Here is a 22,181-nt window from a genome sequence, read left to right on the forward strand (position 1 = left end):
CCTCGACTCCCCCCCCCCTTGGGTCTCACAAAACCACATTCACCTCGACTCCCCCCCCCTGGGTCTCACAAAAGCCAAAATATGTTATTTTTTTTAATAGCTTTTAATTTCTTCCAATATTTTAATTATTAGCTTGAACTGCGGTGAGACCCAAAAAACGACATTTTGTGTATTTGATTTTGTTATCAAGGAAATAGTTTTACCAGATGTCTGAGAAATCAACTTATTATGTGACATGGGTCTAAACAAACGGCGCAATTGCTGTTCTTTGGACTATTTAAGGGGATGATTATAAAGTAAAAAATAAATATGAAATAAAAAAATACATATAATATTTTGTTCTCTACCTTTACACTCCTTGTTTCATAAGCCAGGAAGAGTCCAAGTATCATGAGGAGTCCCTTATATGCGTAAGTGATCCCTAAAAGAAGTAAATCTCTTGATTAGAAATAATCCCTAAAATTATGCTTTTCTTTTGCAGTTATATTATTTGTAAAAAAGAAGAAATTTCTTAACTAGAAATTATCCTTACAAGTAGAAATTATTCTTTTGCATATATGACCCTTTAATAACTAAATATATTTCTACGAAATACGCGTACATATTTGACCCTTTAATAACTAAATATATTTCTACGAAATACGCGTACATATTTGACCCTTTAATAACTAAATATATTTCTACGAAATACGCGTATATATTTGACCCTTAAATAACTAAATATATTTCTACGAAATATGTACATATTTAATTCCTAAGCAAAACCAGGCCATTTGATGGATACTTGATCCCTTTGCAATTTGTGTCTAAACCCGAAAATAAGCAATACTTTGATACGTATACGATCCATGAATTAAGAAATTCTTCAATGATTACTGACTTAAATGATCTTCCGAAAAGCAATTCTTAAATTAGATATATAATCTTCAAAATATAATATCTTTTGTAGATGACATGTCTCGTTTTAACAAAATAGATTTGAATATTTTTAAATCTTTAAAATCTTTGAAAAGTTTTGAAAAGTTTAGTTGTCGTAGTATTTGGAAGATTTCTTTAAACATATTTACATTACAAAAGAAATTAGTTGAAATGGAAGTCTTGAATTTCAATTGAACTTCTATTTAAAATGGGACAATACCGATTCACAAAGGTATCGTTAAACCCTTCGGCTGATCCAGAATGTTCTGTAATGTTCTCCAGTGTTTATGAACCAGATCTGCTTGCAAGCTACTTCGCAGAAAACCACAATTGAAAATAATCAACTTACAATGAAATATCTCATTCATTTTTGATCAAATAAAGAATTTAAGGGTACTGTAGTGAATTGGAAATGCCACTCATGACGCGAGAGTGACTTGAAAATACGTCAACGTTCCCTTTATTTTTATGTTTATTTTGTCAACCTTTGCTTTCAATTTGCATTACATTTTACATAAAAACAAGGTGAGTGCACATTTAGACGAAGAAGAGAGAGTGTGCGTGGTGTGAGTGCGCGTGAGTGTGTTGTGCGTTGTGTGTGGTTCTCACCTAGCCATATATTATGATAATCAGATCTGCAAACCCAGACTTGAGGTTCATATTTCACATCCTCGCCGCTATTCTGGGAGTCGTAGGTGTCAAACTTGTGTATCTGCCTACAATACGAGTAGTTAGGGGCAAACTACAATATAGAGGAGTAGTTAGGGGTAAACTTCAATATAGAGAAGTAGTTAGGGGTAAACTTCAATATAGAGGAGTAGTTAGGGGTAAACTTCAATATAGAGGAGTAGTTAGGGGTAAACTTCAATATAGAGGAGTAGTTGAGGCAAACTACAATATAGAGGAGTAGTTAGGGGCAAACTACAATATAGAGGAGTAGTTAGAGGTAAACTACAATATAGAGGAGCAGTTAGGGACAAACTACAATATGTAGGAGTAGTTAAAGGCAAACTACAATATAAAGTAGTTATACACAAACTACAATTAAGAAAAGTTGTAAGGGGCCAACTACAATACAGAGGCTTAGATAGGGGCAAACTACAATATAGAGGCGTAGTTAGGGGCAAATTACAGTAAAGAGGCGTAGTTAAGGGTGAACTACAATATACAGGCTTGGTCAGAGGCAAACTTGTATAGAGGCGTAGTTCGGGGTAAACTTGTATATCTTCCTACAATATAGTGGAGTAGTTAGCGGAAAACGTATATATCTACAATATAGAGGTGTTTTTAATGGCAAACTTGTAGACAGGCATAGTTAGGCTTAAACTTGTTTGTATCAAATCAGTAATATTTTTTGTGCATATAAAGACAATTTTAAAATAAACAAAATTGAAAAGATATTTAGATGTTTAGATGGAGAAAATCTTGCTTGGATAGAAATGAACTTTTATTGCAACAAAAAGTGTGCAAGATAGACTAATATAAACAATGAGCTAGAAATATAAAAAGATAGAAAAAGTGTTTAATGGGATTATTTAAGAATGCGGCCACTCTTCACAATTCTCTTTTTCAAACAAGGATAGGAAAAAACATGTTTGAAACATAAACAATGATATTTAAAATTTTCCAAAACAGGTTTGATCCTCTTCCTAGAGTTTCCCCCTTTGCTTATTATTTCTTTATCCCTCTTTTTAAAGCCTATTTCCCCCTGGGCTCTCCTTGATCAAATCAGGAAGGGGAGGGAAGACGGAGGAAGGGGGAGGGGAGCAAGGAAGGAGAGGGGGGAGAGGATAGGAGGGCTTAAACGGTTTTATTTAGGTTCAAAGGGTGATGTGGAAAGACTATTGAGAAAACAACAAAACTATTGAAAAATATAGAAGAGTTAGAAGGACAGGAGCTGAGCAAGATTCAAGAATAAGAGAAAAAGAAAGAAAAAGGGAAAACGATAAAAAGAAAGTGAAAATGAATGAAAGAAAAAGAGACATCGAACAACTAAATAACAAGAGGAAAGTTTAGAAAGAAAAAGATAACACTGAAGAATGAAAGAATCTAGAAAAAGAAAATACAAAAGAAAATATAAAACAGGAGAATGAAAGAAAAGAAGGAAAGAAGGAAGGAAAGAAAAGAAAGAAAGAAGGAAGGAAAAAGAGGAAACGAATCCATGGGAAAAGAGGAGAGTCTACTAAATGAAAAGGAGATAATTGAAGAAGGAAAGAAAATAGAAAAGGAAAGGAAATAGAAAAGGAAAGGAAATAGAAAAGGAAAGGAAATAGAAAAGGAAAAGAAATAGAAAAAAAAGAAAAAATATGAAAGGAATAATAAAAGAAAAAAGAGAGAACCAAGCAATAGAAAAAAGAGACAGAAAAAAAGTGTAAAAATAAATGAACGAAAGGGGAAAGGAAGAAATAAAAAAGGGAGAAAGGAAGATATTAAAAAGGGAGAAAGGAAGATATTAAAAAGCGAGAAAGAAAGATGTTAAAAAGGGAGAAAGGAAGACATAAAAAAACGAAGAATGGAAAAAAATGAAATAGGAAGAAGGGGACAAAGGGAGAAAGGAAGAAAAGGGCAAATTGTTGAAATGTGAATTGTAGAGAGCTGTTAAATATTTGCTCAAAGAAAAGAGGGTTCTTCAGTTTAAACTTGAAGGGGTGAAATGAGATCTGAGAGAGAGGGTGGGGGCGGGGCCACAGAGAGGGAGAGGTAGGGTAGCGAAGGAGAGGGGGGGTAGCTATGTAGGGGGGGGGGATAAAACTACATACTTGTTTTGTGGATCCACTATCTGCCAGATAGAAAGGAAAAGAGCATCTACTCCAACCAAGCAGGCGACTATACTCCACAGCTTCCAGGGAACTACCTGAGTCTAGAGTGCACAAGGGTCATTCCAGGTTATTGCAGGTCATTGCAGGTCGTTACAGGTCATTTAAGGTCATAACAGGTCATTGCAGGTCATTACAGGTCATTTCAGGTCATTGCAGATCATTACAGGTTATTACAGGTCGTTTCAGGCCATTCCATGTCATTACAGGTCGTTACAGGTCATTGCAGATCAATACAGATCATTTTAAGTCGTTCCAGGTCATTCCAGGTCATTACAGGTCATTACAGGTCATTGTAGGTCATTGCATATCATTGCAGATCATTCCAGGCCATTCAAGGTAATTCAAGGTCATCCATAGTCATCAAAAATTGTAAAAGATAATAAAAATTCATGATTTAAACAATGTCTTGAAAGATCATGAAAGATCATGAAAGGCCATGAACATTCATGAAATATTAAATCAAGAAAAGTAAAAGCATTAAAAAGTGAAAAGTTATTTTCAGATATTACAAAACCAGTTTTTAAATTAAAAAAATGCATCTAAAAGTTCAAAGTTGAAAAATATGAATAAATTCGATGGCATAAAAGCATTTTGGGGTTTTAACGAAGTGTTGAAATACTTTAGTCAAGTGTAAAATAACAGATTCTTATTTTATGAACTTTTGATTGGGTCACTTAACTCACTAAACCATGTAAAAGGAAATTCCATAAAATAATTAAAGGTCCTGAAAATGATTTTTTGAAATATTCAAATAAAGGTCGTTAGAGTGATTGTAGACTAGTAGCTGTGTTATAAATAGTTATAAAGAATGTTTATGAAGAAAATGTTAAAAAAGATAAGATTTAGGTCAACATTGATTTAGGTTTCACAGAATTTAATGGGAGTTCACGCACACTGGGTCCGGAGAGTTCGAAACTTTTCCAACATTTTAGAGACCGGAACTTATATCTAGTTATTAAAAAGAATTAAGCTGTGCCTGGATTATATTAAAGGGACTGTACGCGTAATTTTAAGTGACCCTCCATGCCAAAATGGCAATGTCCGATTTGCAACAGTATCCTTGAAACCTGTTTCTGATCAAAAATGTGGAAGATACTGTCGGCATCAGACAAAGCTTTCAAGGTTAACGTTGTAAATCGGGCATTGACATCTTTGCATGGAAGGTCACTTTCATTTGGATATCCTTTAGGGTGAGATAAATCTCTCAAGCAAAAATACAAGCTAGCTGCTTATAACTGATTAGGAGCTTAATCGCTTCAAATTGAAAGTTTCAAGGTCAAAACTCAAAATTGAGTTCAAGCGTTGAAGATTTTTGATTTCTCGTACTAAAGTTCCGGCCTCTAATCAGATTTACAACCTTTATACTTTTATCACTTTATCGCCAGAAACATGATTTAACTTCAGTCGAAAATATAATTCAGATTTAATATATCGAAAAAAGTTCGGACTCTCTCTGTAGGAAGAAATAAAAATGGATTTGATTTAATCGTTTTTCTTCCAAAATGGTCTGGAAATTAACCAAACAGCGTTACAATTAATCCCCCCCCCCTTCTTAATTTTTATTTCTTCCTTTAACATTGATGACAGTTAAGGATTCACAATAAAAGTTGAAAAACATCTCAAACAACATTTAGAAAACATCTATGTTCATAGACAGCAGAGTAGTTGTCGTCTTCACTCAATCATAAAAATACCGCGCAGCATTTTGTAATGTGTGACGGGTAAATCTCTGAAAATATTCTCGGGACAATGTTTGAAGAAACTGTTTGTAATATTTGTTACAAGTACAAGATTTTGAGTGGTATTTCTGGTGAAAGAAAGAGCAAAGCTGACAATAGTTCCATAATTTATTGGTTATCACGGTATACTTCAAAACGAGGAGCTTTAGGAAGTTTTGACCTGGCTGGGTAGAAACCCATGTTTGTTTTATTATAACAAACTACCGAATACCATTAAACCATGATAGTTTCAAAATTTCAAATATTTGGTTCGAAATTTGGATAATTTAGGCAAAGGTTAAAGATCTACCAGATTGATAGAAAATGCCCCTGAAAATTGTGCAATTCGACTTCTAACATTTGTAAAAGTCGTCTTTCATCCCCTTTTTAAAAACATTGATTCATACATGGCATGCGACCCAATCATTCAACATGTACAAGACTGAAAGACTGATAGCGATATTTACAGATAATTTATTAGTTGATGATAGTTTCTGATAGTTGATGAAAGTTTCCGATAGTTTATGATAGTTTCAGATGGTTTATGATAGTTTATGCTAGTTGTAATAGTTTATAATAGTTTATGATAGTTTATGATAGTTTATGATAGGTTATGATAGTTGATGATCGTTTATGATAGTTTATGATAGTTTATGATAGTTGATAGTTTATGGTATTTTATTGTAGTTTATGATAGTTTATGATAGTTTATGATAGTTTATGGTAGTTTATGGTAGTTTATGATAGTTTATGTTAATTTATTGTAGTTTATGGTAGTTTATGGTATTCTATTTTTGTCTTGATTTAAATGAACAAGTGCACCTCTAATGAAGTTTTGTGTAAATAACAAATACAGGGTGTCTCAATAAAAATGGTGAATCTGGACCAGTTTATTAATGTTTGTGACAATTTAAAAAAAACAGCAAGACCATTTCGAAAAAAAGTAATAATTTTTCGATATTACTGGTTTAGCTGCATAAAAGTAATTATACGTAATATCCATGCTTATTTGGACACCCTGTAGCATATATAGTTTGCGCATTTTTTTTATGTTTAAAGAAGCAGCTGATTGTGTGAACACTGCAAATACCCTGTAATAAAGTTTTACGCAGAGATATATCTGCATATGCAATGTAGGTATGATATATATTATAATCTATATATACATTTTTAGACATATCAGCATTTTAAATAGGTATTTCTGCTTTAAAATGTTTCCATATAAAAACTGGGTCTTGCTGCTCTAAAACTTGTTTATGAAAATTTAGCAATAATCAAAATTGAATTAATCTCTTATTTCGTGAATAAAATTAGAAAAATGTGACAGAGATACATAAAATATATCATACAAAAAGATATATATTTGTTCAGCAGAGATCCTTTTATTTATTTTAAATAGCAGAAAGAAAAGAATAGAAAATGTTTATCCCTCGACTCTTGCTGATTTCAACTGAATTCAATTCACGAAATTTCTCTACAGTTTGGAGGTTGCGTGGTTTATTTGTATATGTTAATTGTTGTAAAAAGGGAATGGAGATGATATTTGACACAAACCTACATTTTAAAGAGTTGAATGCCTGAATCAAAACCTGACCCTTTAACCCTTTATCTGAGTAATAGTGAAACCGCAATAGCAAAATATCCGTTTTTCAGAGAGACTACTAATACTGATTTTGTTTTGTTGCAAAAACAAAGGTGGTACCGTAGTGAATCGGGTGGCTAACTTAATAAACAGAAAGTTCAAGGAAAATTTGAATTTTAAGTTGCTTAAAATTGATCAAAAATTGAATCGTATACAGTTTATTGAATAATATAATAAATATAAATTTGACCTTCTTCTTAGCTTACACTTTGCAGTGAATTTTTCTGTAAATTTAGTTTCATCCTGAGTGTTTCCACTTTAGGATTCAGTTGCCCGGAAGCTGAGGGATAGTTCAAGTATTTTCAAAGACGGAGTTTTCTTCACAGGATCTGAAAACAACGGAGGCAATGCTGTCGGAGGTAAATATATTGGAGGCAATGCAGTTGGAGGTAAATATATAGGAGGCAATGCAGTTGGAGGTAAATATATCGGAGGCATTGCAGTTGAAGGCAAATATATCGGAGGCATTGCAGTTGGAGGTAAATATATCGGATTCNACAGGTAAATATATCGGAGTCAATGCAGTTGGAGTTAAATATATCGGAGGCAATGCAGTTGGAGGTAAAATATCGGAGGCATTGAAGCTGGAGGTAAATATAACGGAGGCAATGCAGTTAGAGGTAAATATATGGGAGGCAATGCAGTTGGAGGTAAATATATCGGAGGCATCGCAGTTGGAGGTAAATATTTCGGAGGCAATTCAATTGGAAGTAAATATATCGGAGGCAATGCAGTTGGAGGTAAAAATATCGGAGGAAATGGAGTTGGAGGTAAATATATCGGAGGCAATGCAGTTGGTAGTAAATATATCGGAGGCAATGCTGTTACAGGTAAATTTATCGAAAGAAATGCTCTCGGAGGTAAATATATCGGAGGCATACTATATCAGAGCACTAATTCTATCGGAGGGTAAAACGAATTATATATTTTGCTCGTCAATCTTTTACTTTTTTACACTGTATTTCAAAACGAAACATAACAGTGTATTGAAAAAGAGGGTCACTCAAAATTATTTCAACAAGAATTCTTTATTTTTTGCATTTTTTGTTACAATTTAAAGTTAACTTTTTTCAGCTCTTTATCCACTACTTCACTTAAACATGGACAAGCCTACAATTAAAACACTGTTAGAAAGACCAAAGTAAGTATTCGCTTTACCCTATCTCTGCTGGGGTCCTTGAAAACCGTGAAACGCTGGGGGGGGGGCAATTTGACTCCCCCCTCTGAATCCCATGTTTGATGTCCAAATATAACAAATGATGCATCATTGGAAAGCTCTTATGCACTACTTTTAGAATCGGCAAAAAAATTTTGCAAATATGCAAAAAATTGAATTTGTTTTTGCAAAATCCAGTATTTATAGTAAAAAACTTTGCAAAAAAAAGTCCAAAAAATGATAATATATACAGATTTGAAAAACCCTTGACCATGTCATTTCCAATTTGGAAAAATATTTGCAATCTTTTAAATAACCTGATGTCTAATTAAGAAATACTAATAATATGCAAATTTCTTTTGACGGGTTGTATGCAAATAATTTGCAAAAGTTTCTTTTCAAAACTTGTGCAATTCGTTTCCTTATGTCATAGGCTTTCCAAAAAGCTAAAACTTATCAAAATATGAAAGTGGGTCAAACAGAAATTTAGTTTGTTACAGGAAAAAGTAGTCATTCAGGGAGGGCTATAGGTGTTTAGGAAAAGTCAGAAAATTTCAACAGCCTTAGACCAATACTTTTGGATTTATGTAAAAAAACTACAGGGGGGGGGGAGTCCACTGCAAGAATAGAGTTAATGTTTTAAATATTTACCCAACCAATTAAAATTAGCGAACAAAATATTCTTATAATTTTTATCTAAATTAACAACAAAATGTAAATACAAAAGAAATAGAGTTTTGTAACACACTCTTATTTTTAACCCTTTACCTTTGCAATCTAATGGTGTAAACCGCTTCGATAATTTAAACCAATGTTATTAAGTCTAACAGAATTCATAGATTGAAATATCTAAGGTCTACGACATTGGGTTGCAATGATAAAGGATTTAGAAAATCAGAGTTTGAGACCAAAATTCAATTCCTTTGTTTTCCACCACTATGCTACAAGAAAAACAATAGGATTATTAAAGTAAATGTGAACATCATTTAAAGTAATCATAGATTTAAAGAGCAGGATGTCGGATTCCCAATAGTGCCATTTAAACATATATCTGAGTAACATTGAAAAGAATGACTGAAAATAAAAACAATTTATTTTTTATGAACAACTGTATAATAATTTAATTTATCTTTGATCCCACAAAGTTATAAATGGTATCGTTATGAATCGGCCTACTCATTTCCATAAAGTTTTCACTTAAAATTCAATTTACAGTCCCTTTAAATGTATTCCTTTAACCAGTCTTCTTATTTTAGAAAATTCATAAAGAGTATAGGAATTGGTAGTTTCAACTATGGCATGGTACAAGGAGTTTTTACCGAGTTAGAACAGGTATATCTACATTTTGAATTAGTTTTAAACTTAAATAGTAAAATCAGATCATGATAATTTGAAGCGACCCATTAAAGGGACTGTAAAGGAAAAATGAAAGGGGATATAGGCTAAAACCTAAACATTTTAGGAGTTGATCGAGACCCATATGAGGTCATCTTATGTTTCTGTCTCTAGAAATGGCAGTGCAGTATTACTGTCACGAGTCTCCGTCTGTATCACATGATGAGTATACTGCACTACCATTGGTGGGAGTTCTGATAATGTGATACGGACGTACAAATAATATGATCAATTTTATCTGTTAAAAATGAAACATTAGTAAATTCAAATAATAATAGGAGCAAACCTAAGTTACTTAGGCTCCTCTGGGATATCGTTGTTTTCAGATTGTTTGCGTATTTGCTTAATACGATTTGTTTAAACCTACGATTTTTATACAAAATTTTATATATCTAGTTTTATATCAATTTCTCGATACAGGAACATCAGATAGAACTTGCATGGGCCCCGATCAAATCTAAAATGCTTAGGTTTCACCCTATAATACCCCCTTTCATTTTTCCTTAACAGTCCCTTTAAAGAAGAATTGGATGTCTGATATACAGGAAGATATCTTTGATTTACTAATGCAGAAACTTTTGATTTTTGTCGGCAGCCACTTTTTTATTATTTTTTTTAGAATCTACAATTTAAAATTATCAATTTTGCTCAGATATAGAAATAAAGGGTGCCCATGTGAATGGGACCTCACCCTCTAAAAAAGGGAAGGCAATTGAAATTATGCTTACAGTCATTGTTAGAATTTTCCCAGAAAAAAGTTCGTACCGGGCCTGGTCTCTGTTATTAGAAGATTGTAACATACCATACTCTAAATAAATCGTCCCTTGTTAAATAATTTGTTAAAATATAATAAAAATAAAATTATAATTTTATAATTATCCTCATTTATTTTATAGAATAAATATTATTTCTTCAGATTCTCGTAACTAAGGAAAGACAACCTGTATTTGAAACCAATGCTATTGTTCTTCTCGGCTGTAAGGTGAACATTAAACATTTTGAAAAAAAATACAACATTTTCGATTTGTGACTTTTCTGTAACATTAGCAATTATTTTTTCGAACAGTATTTAATGGGTAACATATTTCTAATAGTTCAAATAATCGCAAAATGTTTAATGGCAAAAAATTTCACTATATTTTTGGAAAATAACTTAATAATTGTTAGAATACGATCCTAAATTTTGTTTATATTTATTTATAATTGTAAGGTAATGGAGTCTGGTAGTCGGACTGCTAAAAGTTTAGAAAAGTATTGGAAAGCTTGGACAAATATTAATTTGTTAAAAACTTTTATACTTCAGGTAAAACCTTATCGTTTTTTGTGTTTAAACTTTGCCAATAGACATTTTGTTAAACCGTAAAGAGGCTGCAGGGGTCTAAATTAAATATTTTTACACATTCTCTCCTTCAACTCCTAAAACTATATGCGAACTTAAAATGTTCTCAAATAACGCGAAATTTTGCGTAATTTATTCTTATTTCCCCCGTAACTTGGCATTTATTACGCGAATTAGATCGAAATTACAAGTAAATTTGCGAAATTTATTGCGCGCAATTCTGCAAAATTCGAAGAAAATAAAATAAGTGTACCTAATTTCGCATGAGTAAAAATGCACTTACTTTGGTAACTATTATTATATATTAAAATTTTTTACTTTTTTTTCAGGCAAAAATCGAAGTTCAAAATATAAGTTTTCTACGACAAACGTCTCCTGGAAATAACAAGATGTTCATGTACATTATGCTTATGAATGTAAAGGTTAGATTACATAATTTTTTTCTTTTATTGTGCAGGTTCCTATACACATGTGGAATAGGAATACGGCATTTAAACAATCTTATGCGTATTTGATGTTATTAAAAAGAAAAAAGGTTTCATCATGGTAGCTTATAAAGTTTCATCATGGTAGCCTATGAAGTTTCATCATTGTAGCTTATAAAGTTTCATCATGGTACCTTATAAAGTTTCATCATGCATGGTACCTTAAAATGTTTCATCATGGAAGCTTATAATGTTTCATCATGGTAAATTATAAAATCAACTTACTCAGTCAAATGGGCCTGTATGTAAAATGCATGACAATTAATTGCTATTTTTTTATATTTGTTCTTAACTTTTTACTTTAATAAGTCCTTGCCTACCTACAAACCAGACCGAATAATCATAAACTCTATTCAAATATATGGATGCATTATAATTTCCAATTTTACATTTTTAAATTTTACTTATATAAAAGAATTTAATGTCTGGGTTTAAATGCTCAATGTTTCGTAATTATTTATTCATGAGTGCATTAATTGTCTTTGCTTGTCAGTTGTCACACACAAAATAAAATGGGAAACCCCAGAATCGTTAGAAAATATAGATATACTTAGTCAGAGCTGAACACTTGCCTCAACGCAATGCTTAATCTTCTCTTCTAATTAATATCAAGATTAAATTGATCTTTAGTTTGTATTCAGAACAAAATATAAATATAAAATTCAATCAATTAAGTGGAGTATGCAGAATTCCAATTACAGCCAATCAGAAGCCGGTGTGTATATTGGATGACTAGTATATACATCTCTCTCTCTATATATATATATATATCTCTAGGTAGAGGATTATAACCAGGAATATATACATATATATAAATATCTCTAGGTAGAGGATTATAACCAGGAGATGAGTATATTGGATGGATTACAGAAAATGAGAGGTTCCATTGTTGCCTGCTATGCTGCTCTTTATAAGTAGGATTTTAATATATTTTGATATTTCGAAAACTATGACATTTTAAAAATTGTAATATCATACATTTGATCGAAATAGATTATATTACCATTATTATTTAATGGAATTATATTTGCTGAAGTTGTTGGGAGATATAAAGTAAATCTATAATATTTGTACTTAATATTTAAAGGGAGTGTTCGCGAAAAATAAACGGGGTATAGGCTTACGGCGAAAAATAATCGCCTTTGGTCGCTACAATCTTACTTCTATCTGTTTCGTCTTTAAGGAGAAAATTGTTAAAAACTACTTTTACTGAAGAACGTAGCGTCCATACAAATTCAGAAAGTTGCATCATTCAACTCGGATTGTAAACAAATCAATTTAATTCCAAACAAATCATTTAGATATTACAAACAATAGTCGTCGCTTATTTTTCGACGCATTCGCATATAGTTAATATTTCAAAATATTTTGTATTTGCTTTGTATATACAATGCCCTTCAAACACCATAATAGTTGGTTGCCAAGTGTCTCTGCTCTCGATACTTTGAATGATACGCGTGGCAGAGACACCTAGCGGAAAAAACGTCGTGTTAAGTGGATTGTATATAAAACAGATAACAAATATTATAGACGCTACAGTACAGAAGTAAGATTACTAGCGATTAAAAGCGATTATTATTCACCGTATGCAATGCATATACCCCCCTTCTTTTCTTGAGAACACTCCCTTTAATGTGGCTACTGATTCCTCAATGAAATTTATCCCCGCAGGCTAGGCTTAGTATTACCAACACTTTTATTTAAAACCAACAAGGAATATAGAAGAGAACATAAACAAATTCGTGGGATAGCATCAGAATTTGAGTGGCGGGTTAAATTTAAGCCGCGGCTCATATATAGTTGGTTTCACTGAAAATTGTATTCAAAGTTTTAAGATTTAAGCCGGTGCTTAATTGAAACCGGTTTTTGGCGGATTTAAGACGCGGCTCAAATTCATTAAATTCGGACACTGGTCATTTTTAAAATAGGCAATCATTTGCTCTGACACTTTACAAGTTATGGTAGAACTTGGAGCATATTATGCATGTGAAAAAGAAATTTATTTTGATAGAGTAGAAAACAGAGTCATTAGAATAATTGAAGTGTTAAGATCTCACAAACTTTTAACAAAATTTATCATATGTTTGGATAACGATATCACACATTAATATTATGACTATTGCAATGTCACTTTTTTAAATACACAAACTAATCATTGCACAATGAGAGTTTGTGCATTCTCAACAGTTCTATCTATGCAGAGTAGCGACATACCTTCTTAACTCGGATCTGATGAGAGGGTCTAGTATATTTAAAATATTGTAGAAATATTTGACCATCTTTAAAAATCCTTTGCTCCAGGGTTTCCGGAGACCTGAGTCGGAGTAAGAGTGAAGAGAGTATGGAGAACTTGATAGAAGTTGTATCTGGAGGAACCGAGAAATCAAGGTTCAGCTAGGACGGTGTCCCAATAAACTTGAGAATTCAGTGACGACTTTAAAGACGACTTTGATTTCTGATATTTAATGGATGAAAAAGAAAGTATAAAAAGAGACTGTGCGTCTTACGAGCTTTTCATAAACTGGTCTCCCTTTATTGTGTCATAAAAATTGACGAAGATATTAGATATATTAAGAAAATTTTTATTTATTAACCCTGTCCCTGCTGGGGTACTTGAAAACCAAGATACGCGCTCCTCTAAATCCCATGTTTGATGTCAAAATATGACAAATCATTCATCATGGGAAAGCTCTTGCTCTACTTGCAGAATCTACAAAAAAAATATTGCAAATATGCAAAAATTTAATTTAATTTTTTTGCACTGAAATACTGAAATAATTAAGTGGTCATAAAAAATGCCAAATGGATCGATGTTTATTTAATAAAAATAATATACACGTCAGAGGTCGAACTCGATCCACCTTTTAAGGCTAAATCTGAGTTATAAGTGCTAAGCAACGCACCAAGTATTATATATTTAATTATCCAGGAGAGATTTGATCTTGATCCTTTTTAACAAACTCTTAAACTGTTTTCATTGGGTTTGTTCGGGGACAATCATCAGACGCCAGAATTAACGAAGATTAGAATTTAATTAATTTTCATAGATTATCGGCAACATAAGGAAAAGTGTTATATTCTTATATTTTCGTTCTTTGACTTTGATGCATGAAATAGCGGGCCAATTTTATAGAGAATCCATTTATGCTCAGGCAAAGGCTTAAATGGTAATCATAACCCCTTTCATTTTTCGCGAACACTCCCTTTAAAATTATTTTTTTTTTAGAAGACGACGGTCCAAGAAAGAAAGTAGAAGTGAACGGAGATCCAAAAGCGTGAACACACTATAACGTATAAAGACACTAAACGACACTAAAAATGACAAAACATTAATTTATGCTTTAGTTTGCCAAAATCACTGTTTTAAACGATGCCTCATCTCTTGAAGAAAAAAAACATTTTAAGACTTGGCCCTTGTGGGAATTTGACTCGTATATATATTATCATTAACTTGTGCAGTATCGTTTTGTGTGTAAACTGTAAATCCGAATTTTTTTTAGTTTCTCATTTCCCTGAATTAAATCCCTTAAACCAAATTAAAGACGTTTAATTGCACACCTATTTGTATAGAACGTTTGACCAACTGTTTGATACCCTTCACCAATATTCTTACAGTGATAATAAGAAAACTGTGGAATAGAAAGACGACATTGAGACTCAAGTTATGATTTTAAATAGTCTAATGAAAATAAGGGCTGTAACTTAACCTTTATGTAACTCTGTCTGTAGTCTGGAGTTCGTAGTTTGTCGTCTGTCGTCACACCAATTTTATGAATTGGATGCATATAATCCATATATTACGTAATAAGTCATTTTTAAGTAAATACGTTTTCCTTTTTTAAACTTCAAATACACTTTAAAAATTGCTTTTATGTCTTCTTCCTATTCCACTGTTTTCTGGTTCACACTGTATTTTGACAGCTTTTTTGAAATTATCAATCTGTGATATTTAAATTTTCACTGAAACAACATAAATTCATCTGACCTTTATTTTTGAACATTTTATATTAAATATATATATACATTCACTTTTAAGCTAATTTTTTTTTTTCTTACAGGGATCGACTATAAACGTAATTTCAAGTGACCCTCCATGCAAAAATAGTGCTGAATGTACAAAAAGTGAGCATCTGTTCCAACCTATAAAAAATGAATGGGCAAGTGCTGACCTAAATAAAGTTCGTATCCTAGATACAAAATGTTCATACATTCAAAGGGTAGGAACGGCCTCAATCGGTTATAAGAAGAGGAGGGGTTGAATGTCGTCTTTAATTTCACACTATTTTTAACTAAAATAATACAGGGTTAACCACAAAGGAAGTAGACTTCAGAGACGATTGCTTAGTTCTTTTTCTTGCATTCAGGGTTCCTTGTAGGCCAAAACTGGCTGATCTCTGTGCTTAATCATTTAGTAAACCATTAAAATACCCAATTAAATGCGGAAACCAAAAATCAAGCATCAATTGTCATACTTTTAGAGTTTTTGGTCGTCTTTACAGTCTTATCCTTAGTGGGTAACCATTTATATTGTTCCTATAGAAGAATAAACGTTTTCAGCTAAAATAGTTCATTAATTTTTTATATTTTGAGCTACAGATTTAAAACTTACATATATGACAAGCCCCACAAATAATTAATTGCCCCACAAGTAAATTTAAGCATTTCCGTAATAACTGCGCGCATTAAACGCAAAGGAATTGCGCGAAATTGCGCGCAATAGCATTGGCTGCTGCTACCACATGTAGTAAATGTGTTACTTTTAAAACTTCGTCCAGAACTCTATCAATCCAGGTACAACTCTTCTGCTATAAATATTAACCGGGACACAAACTCTTAAGCGATCAATGCCAAGCCAATAGGCACAATCTTATCGGCTCTAAATGTCAACACGGACACAAGCGTAGCTATAAAACACACTCTCAATCAATTAATGCCAAATCTCTAGGCACAATCTCAGCTCTTTTGTTACAACAAGGACTATCACCTCTGAATGGCACACATGGACACAAGCCTAGCTATCAAACAAGCTCTTAATGTCTTAATCGATAGATGCCAAATCTCTAGGTACAATCTTACCTTGTATGCTTCAACGAGGACTAATTACTTCTAATACCGTAATCAAAGCAGAGTATCAATTTCAACTAATTTATTTTAGATATCTTATGTTCCAAATTAACGTGAATCGAAGTAATTACATTATATATACAGCATAGTTTAAGCTTAATGTACATATCTATAAGATTAGCAAGGATAGATATAACATATTTAAGCTATCCCCATGTTTACAGTGTATTTTAAGGTGAATGTACGTAATTAGAAGATTAACATGGATATTTATAAACGTAGTTAATCTAATCACAATGCATGTTTTATCATGTTACAAAGCTCATGTATATCTAGGTATGTTCAGGTTAACAAATAAGGGGATTGCTGTATTTATTACATATTTTTATTAATTTCTCTATATTAAGAGAAAGATATGTTACTTCGGAAGGAAAGAAGAATAAGTGTGGGGGATGTTTGTTGTAATATGTTATTTTTGTCAAACATAGGCCGTGTGACAAATATTTTAGTTTCAAGTTTTTGACACATTTCTGAAAATAATGAAGACATATTTACATATTTACATAGTTCCAAAATTCCCCCCTAATAACATAAACAAAAACTTTAACAGGGTTACCCACACAGGACAAGACTTCAGAGACGACTGTACTGAATTTATGCTGATCTGTTTTATTTTGTTCGTGATTAATTCCCCGTAACTGTAAACTTGTGTCTTACTAAATCATTTATTAAACCATTTAAAGACTGTAGTCAAGACCGAATACTTAATTTCACCATGGGATTATTATATCCTAAGAGTTTTAGGTCGTCTTTACTGTCAAATTCTTTGTGGGTAACTCTGTAGATCTTCAAAGGAGAAGACAAGCCCGTAACAAGGGGAGTTAAAAGGGTGTAAAAAGGTGAAGGAAAGGAGTGAATAGGGGAAAGAAAAGGGGGTGAATAGGTTTCACAAAATTTGTTTAAAATGTGGAAAAGTAGCAAAAACAGAGATTAGCTTTTTTGTCTTAAATGAAATAGATTTTAAAAATTGTGACGGCAGTGTCTAAAAAAAATGTTAATTGATAATTATATCTACTAAAATCTTTTCGCAATTTCGAAATTTTGTTTTTAATTAAACATTAGAGGTCTCACAAATATTTTATTTCTAAAATTCTGTTCTTAATTTCGGAAAATATGTAATTGTAATTCTCAAATTCTGTCGTCCAGTTCTATAATTCGAATATAAATTAGAGTTTTTATTTACTACTTTTTGTGTTAAAGGTCTGATTGAAACTTGTAAGTAATGTTTTCATAAATAAATATGTTAAGCAAACCACTTAACAATTCTCCTCTCAATTTTATTGAAACCTTTTTAAAAATCAATAGATAACAACTCTAATGATGTTTTTATAGTTCTATAATTAAACTTTTATTATCAACATTTATCAGAATGTACAAAAAATAGAAAAAAAAATCATTTTTTTGGTCGATATTTAACACAGCTAGATAGAATGTGAAGTGCGCACTTTAATAAGATGTACAGACTTCATGTTTACTTCAAAATCGTATCGATCTTCAGGGATACCCCAAACAATATAAACCAAAAATAAACAGCTATTTTTTCAAATATTTAGATAAAAAGTCAAAAAATTAATTGTCATCAGAAAATATTTTTGTTATAAAAAAGAATATTTTCCCTTGAAATGAACAGCTTCTCTTACATGTAAACAGGAAAAAAAGCAAAGATGGCAATGTGGATTTACATAGGTACCCTTGAACACTTTGTCTGATTTTGTATAAATTCCATGTTTTATTTACATTTGCGTTTTCTTCGCAAAAGTGACTCGCGCATTTCTTGCTTGTGAGAAGCAATAGTGAGAATCTTCCACGTGTTTGATAAGATTAAGGTTTCAAGGGTACCATTGTAAATTGGGTAATGCCAACTTTGCATGGAGGGTCACTTGAAATAACGCTTAAAGTCACTCATCCCTGAAAAAAAAATCGATGAAATAAGCCTCACAAATGCGGAATTAAATGCTTTGATCTTTAAATATGAGAATCTGAATATAAACTTATAATAGAAAAACTGATAGTGATTCCTATCAATTTAAATATTTTAGATATTCGTATGGCTTTATTCATATTCAGTGCAGAAGTGTATATTTTTCAGAATAAACGATTTTGATGATGGGGGGGGGGGGGGGGAAATGAAAATTTTGACATCAAAAGGAAACTTTTTTTGATACTTTCTAATTAAAATTCATAGATTTTCTCTTAAATCATTTTTCCCCTCAATTCAGCGAAAAAGCTCTAAAAAAATGTTTTCGGTCCAGACTAGCAAATATTACTATTTGGAAAACAAAAATATTTTTTAAAAGTGGGGGTGGGGAGAGAAACATGATTTTTTCAAGAAAATATACACCCCTGAATGCACTGGTTGTTCGAAAAGCGAAATGGAGAAATTTTCATTTTTTCTTCTTTTCAGCGCAATTTTTAAGCTCATATACAACCTACTGTTTAACAAACTATAACATTCTTTTTTAGTAATATCGAACATCGGAGCAACAATAAGCATTGTATTTGCAATTATGAAAACAATATATGGGATATCTAGTAATAACACCTTTTTCTTAAATTCTAACCAAATATTCAGAATTTCGAACTGATTTCGGTGAATTAGATATTGATAGGACTAGCATGTTACGATTTTTTTTTCTTTTCCACATCACTGAGATTCTGTTATCAATATCGTACAAAATGTTCGAATATTCGAAGCGGTTTCAAATATTCGATATTTCGAAAAAATATGTGTCGATATTAGAATTCAAAGTTAGACTTTATCTGTTTTATAAATATTCAAATGTACTTAACATATTAGATATTTTTATTCTTATTTAGAATTACATGTATTGTTATTTGGAGTAATGATCTTATGACAGGGGCGTTTGCAGATATTTATAAATGGGGGAGGGGGGGGAATAAAGTATGTGAGACAAAAAATATTTAAGAAAAAGTAATTTGAATTCTCTAGTTCCTTTCTTGTTAGTATATTCTCAAGTATTAAATATATGCTGCAGTTAAAATCTTAAGAACTATTGAAAAACAATTTTTCCGTAAAAATTATACTAGAACTGAAAATTTCGAATTTTCTGATTAAAATTTTGCTAATTTTCTGAGATTCTGTGATTGAATCTTTTGAAGATTTTATATTTCGATAGAACAAATTTATTTGCACATTTTTGTTTTTCTAAACTTTTGATTTTAAGAGAAAAAAAGGTTCGCGGATTTTTTTTTGGGGCCATTGTAGTACCAAAAAAAATTACAAATTTTCAAATAATATTGAAAAGAACTCCATACAGGAGAGTTGCACAAAAAAGGGACATTTTTGCACCAGGCGCCGCAAATCAAACTTTTTTTACTCACCCTGTACATCTTTGTCATATTTGACGTGCGGCGAGAAAAAAATTCAAATATGCCAAACTTTTCTTCTCAAAATCAAAAGTGTAGAAAATTTCATAAAAATGGTACACATGGAAATGGAGAAAATTACATTAGGAAAATTCGCAATTTACTTTTAGTTAAACTGTTTAAGCAAGGCTTGCAATAAACAAATTTTTGTATGAATTAGAGAGGCGAAATTTCTCCAAAAGAATTAAGTACATTTTACTTAAAGTGATAACTGCAGTGTTATTTTTAAACATTGAACAGAACAATTACCTATCAGATCTATTTCATTAAAGTGCCCTATGAATTTCAAAAAAAATTGAAACAATATTCCAAAATATTGCAAAAGCACCACGCATAAGAAATTTCATAAAAAAAATTGTTTTAACGAAAACAATGCCAATCTATCTAGAAATGGTATATGTGAGTTAATTTTGTAAAAACAAGGCTAAGGGATAGGGACATGTTTAGAAAATTGATCTAATTTGTATTGCTAAGGTCTATAAGTGCTGATTTAGTTTTGTATATGATTTTGATTTTTAAGTAAAGATTTTTTTTGAAATACCGATCAGCCGTTTAACCGTCGATCCTCCACCAAGTTCTCATAACGTGTCTATCCAGGTCAAACCCGTCCGATATCAAAGTTAACCAGAAATGGCTCTAAATGCAATGCAGGGACACAAGCGTAGCTATCCAACAAGGACTCAACAAGATATATATTGATCCCAAATTATGGGGGCGATCCACCTGGCTATATGATGAACACAGGGTTTCAGTGCTCTAAATGCCACACAAGGACACAAGCCTAGCTATACAACAAGCTATATATCAATCCCAAATTAAAGGCGACGATCCACCTGGCTTTATCAACACAGGGGTTCAGTGCTCTAGATGCCACACAAAGACACAAGCCTAGCTATCAACAAGCTATATATATCGATCCCAAATGATGGGGACGATCCACCTGGCTATATCAACACAGGGTTTCAGTGCTCTAAATGCCACACAAGGAAACAAGCCTAGCTATCAACATGCTATACCTATCGATCCCAAACGATGGGGAAACACAGGGTTTCAGTGCTCTAAATGCCACACAAGGACCCAAGTCTAGCTATACAACAAGCTATATATCAATCCCAAATTAATGGGGACGATCCACCTGGCTATATCAACACAGGGTTTCAGTGCTCTAAATGCCACACAAGGACACAAGCCTAGCTATACAACAAGCTATAGATCAATCCAAAATCAATACAACCTTCAGGGTTTCAGGTTTACTCTCACGCAGTAAACAGTACGGAGTTATTCTATAAACTGACTTTAATCAAATATCCTTTGTGACAAGTTAACGTAAATTTATGAAATTACAATTCCTACGTCGTTATCTATATCACATGAATAAGACAATCATATATTATTATTTACCGCACAGATAAACTTTAATGTACATATTTCTCTATAGTTTCAGTAGAAGTAAATATTTCCATTTACTGATAGCGCCGATTGAAAGATTCATAACTCTAAATGGATAATGAGATAGATAGAAAGATAGACGTTACCGCCATACTAATTCTATTGGTTCAGAATCATAGATAAATAAATAAACATAGATAGCTTATGTACGCAAAATCACCAAGAATTGTACAGTCTGCGAACTCATACTTCTAGGGGTCAAACTGTACTTCAATGATAAGCGTGGTGGTTTGGTGTTTTAATGGATTTCATAGAATAAGTGTAAAATAACTCCGGGAATGGAACTATTTGAACAACAATATCTCACTGAAGAAGGACAGAGAAAGACTAAACTAACTTAAATTTCTCTCTACAGAACATGTACATTACAAGTACTCAATGACATAAGAACAGCCAATGTTCACAACGGCGACCTAGTTAATCTATATAATAGAAATATCTTTAAAACATCTCTGTACATTTATATCTTTCAAGATGAAAAATGTCGTCTTATGCGCAATCTATCTTTATCTATGTTCAGAATAGACAACAAACACATGACTGAACCCTGATTGGATCAGGCGCTAATGGACTTGGCATATACAGGATTAAAATCATGTGATATACTAAAATTTATAAACTCGCTAATCTTATAAATATTTAATTAGCGAGCTTATAAATTTAAGTTTATCACAGGATTTTAATCCAATCATGCTACATATTCAATTGAAATGCAGTTTCAATGAATAATGTTATTATGTATATAGGTC

At 32.0% G+C, this 22,181-nt stretch overlaps 2 protein-coding genes across 2 annotated transcripts in view; one reads left to right on the forward strand and one right to left on the reverse strand.

Moving 5' to 3' along the window:
* Positions 1 to 4,188, reverse strand: part of LOC111712752 (gamma-aminobutyric acid type B receptor subunit 1) — an 8,576-nt gene extending 4,388 nt beyond the window's left edge. The window contains exons 1-3 of the mRNA XM_023487461.1: positions 3,678 to 4,188; positions 1,528 to 1,634; positions 348 to 421 (exon numbers count right to left, since the gene is read on the reverse strand). Coding sequence (XP_023343229.1) covers positions 348 to 392 — 45 coding nt within the window. The 5' untranslated portion in view covers positions 393 to 421; positions 1,528 to 1,634; positions 3,678 to 4,188. The remainder of the gene's footprint in view (positions 1 to 347; positions 422 to 1,527; positions 1,635 to 3,677) is intronic.
* A 3,171-nt stretch (positions 4,189 to 7,359) lies between these two features.
* On the forward strand, positions 7,360 to 15,507 carry LOC111712753 (uncharacterized; the record flags this gene model as incomplete). Its single annotated transcript, XM_023487462.1, is given in 9 exon segments — positions 7,360 to 7,456; positions 8,172 to 8,238; positions 9,510 to 9,585; positions 10,565 to 10,630; positions 10,859 to 10,951; positions 11,317 to 11,409; positions 12,298 to 12,386; positions 13,774 to 13,860; positions 14,699 to 15,507. Coding segments are annotated over 9 exon segments (732 nt in total), but the record flags the coding sequence as incomplete, so codon positions are not given.
* Positions 15,508 to 22,181: the final 6,674 nt, after the last annotated feature.

Source organism: Eurytemora carolleeae, unplaced genomic scaffold, assembly GCF_000591075.1.
Source record: "Eurytemora carolleeae unplaced genomic scaffold, Eaff_2.0 scaffold1326, whole genome shotgun sequence".
Taxonomy (NCBI): Eukaryota; Metazoa; Arthropoda; class Copepoda; order Calanoida; family Temoridae; genus Eurytemora; species Eurytemora carolleeae.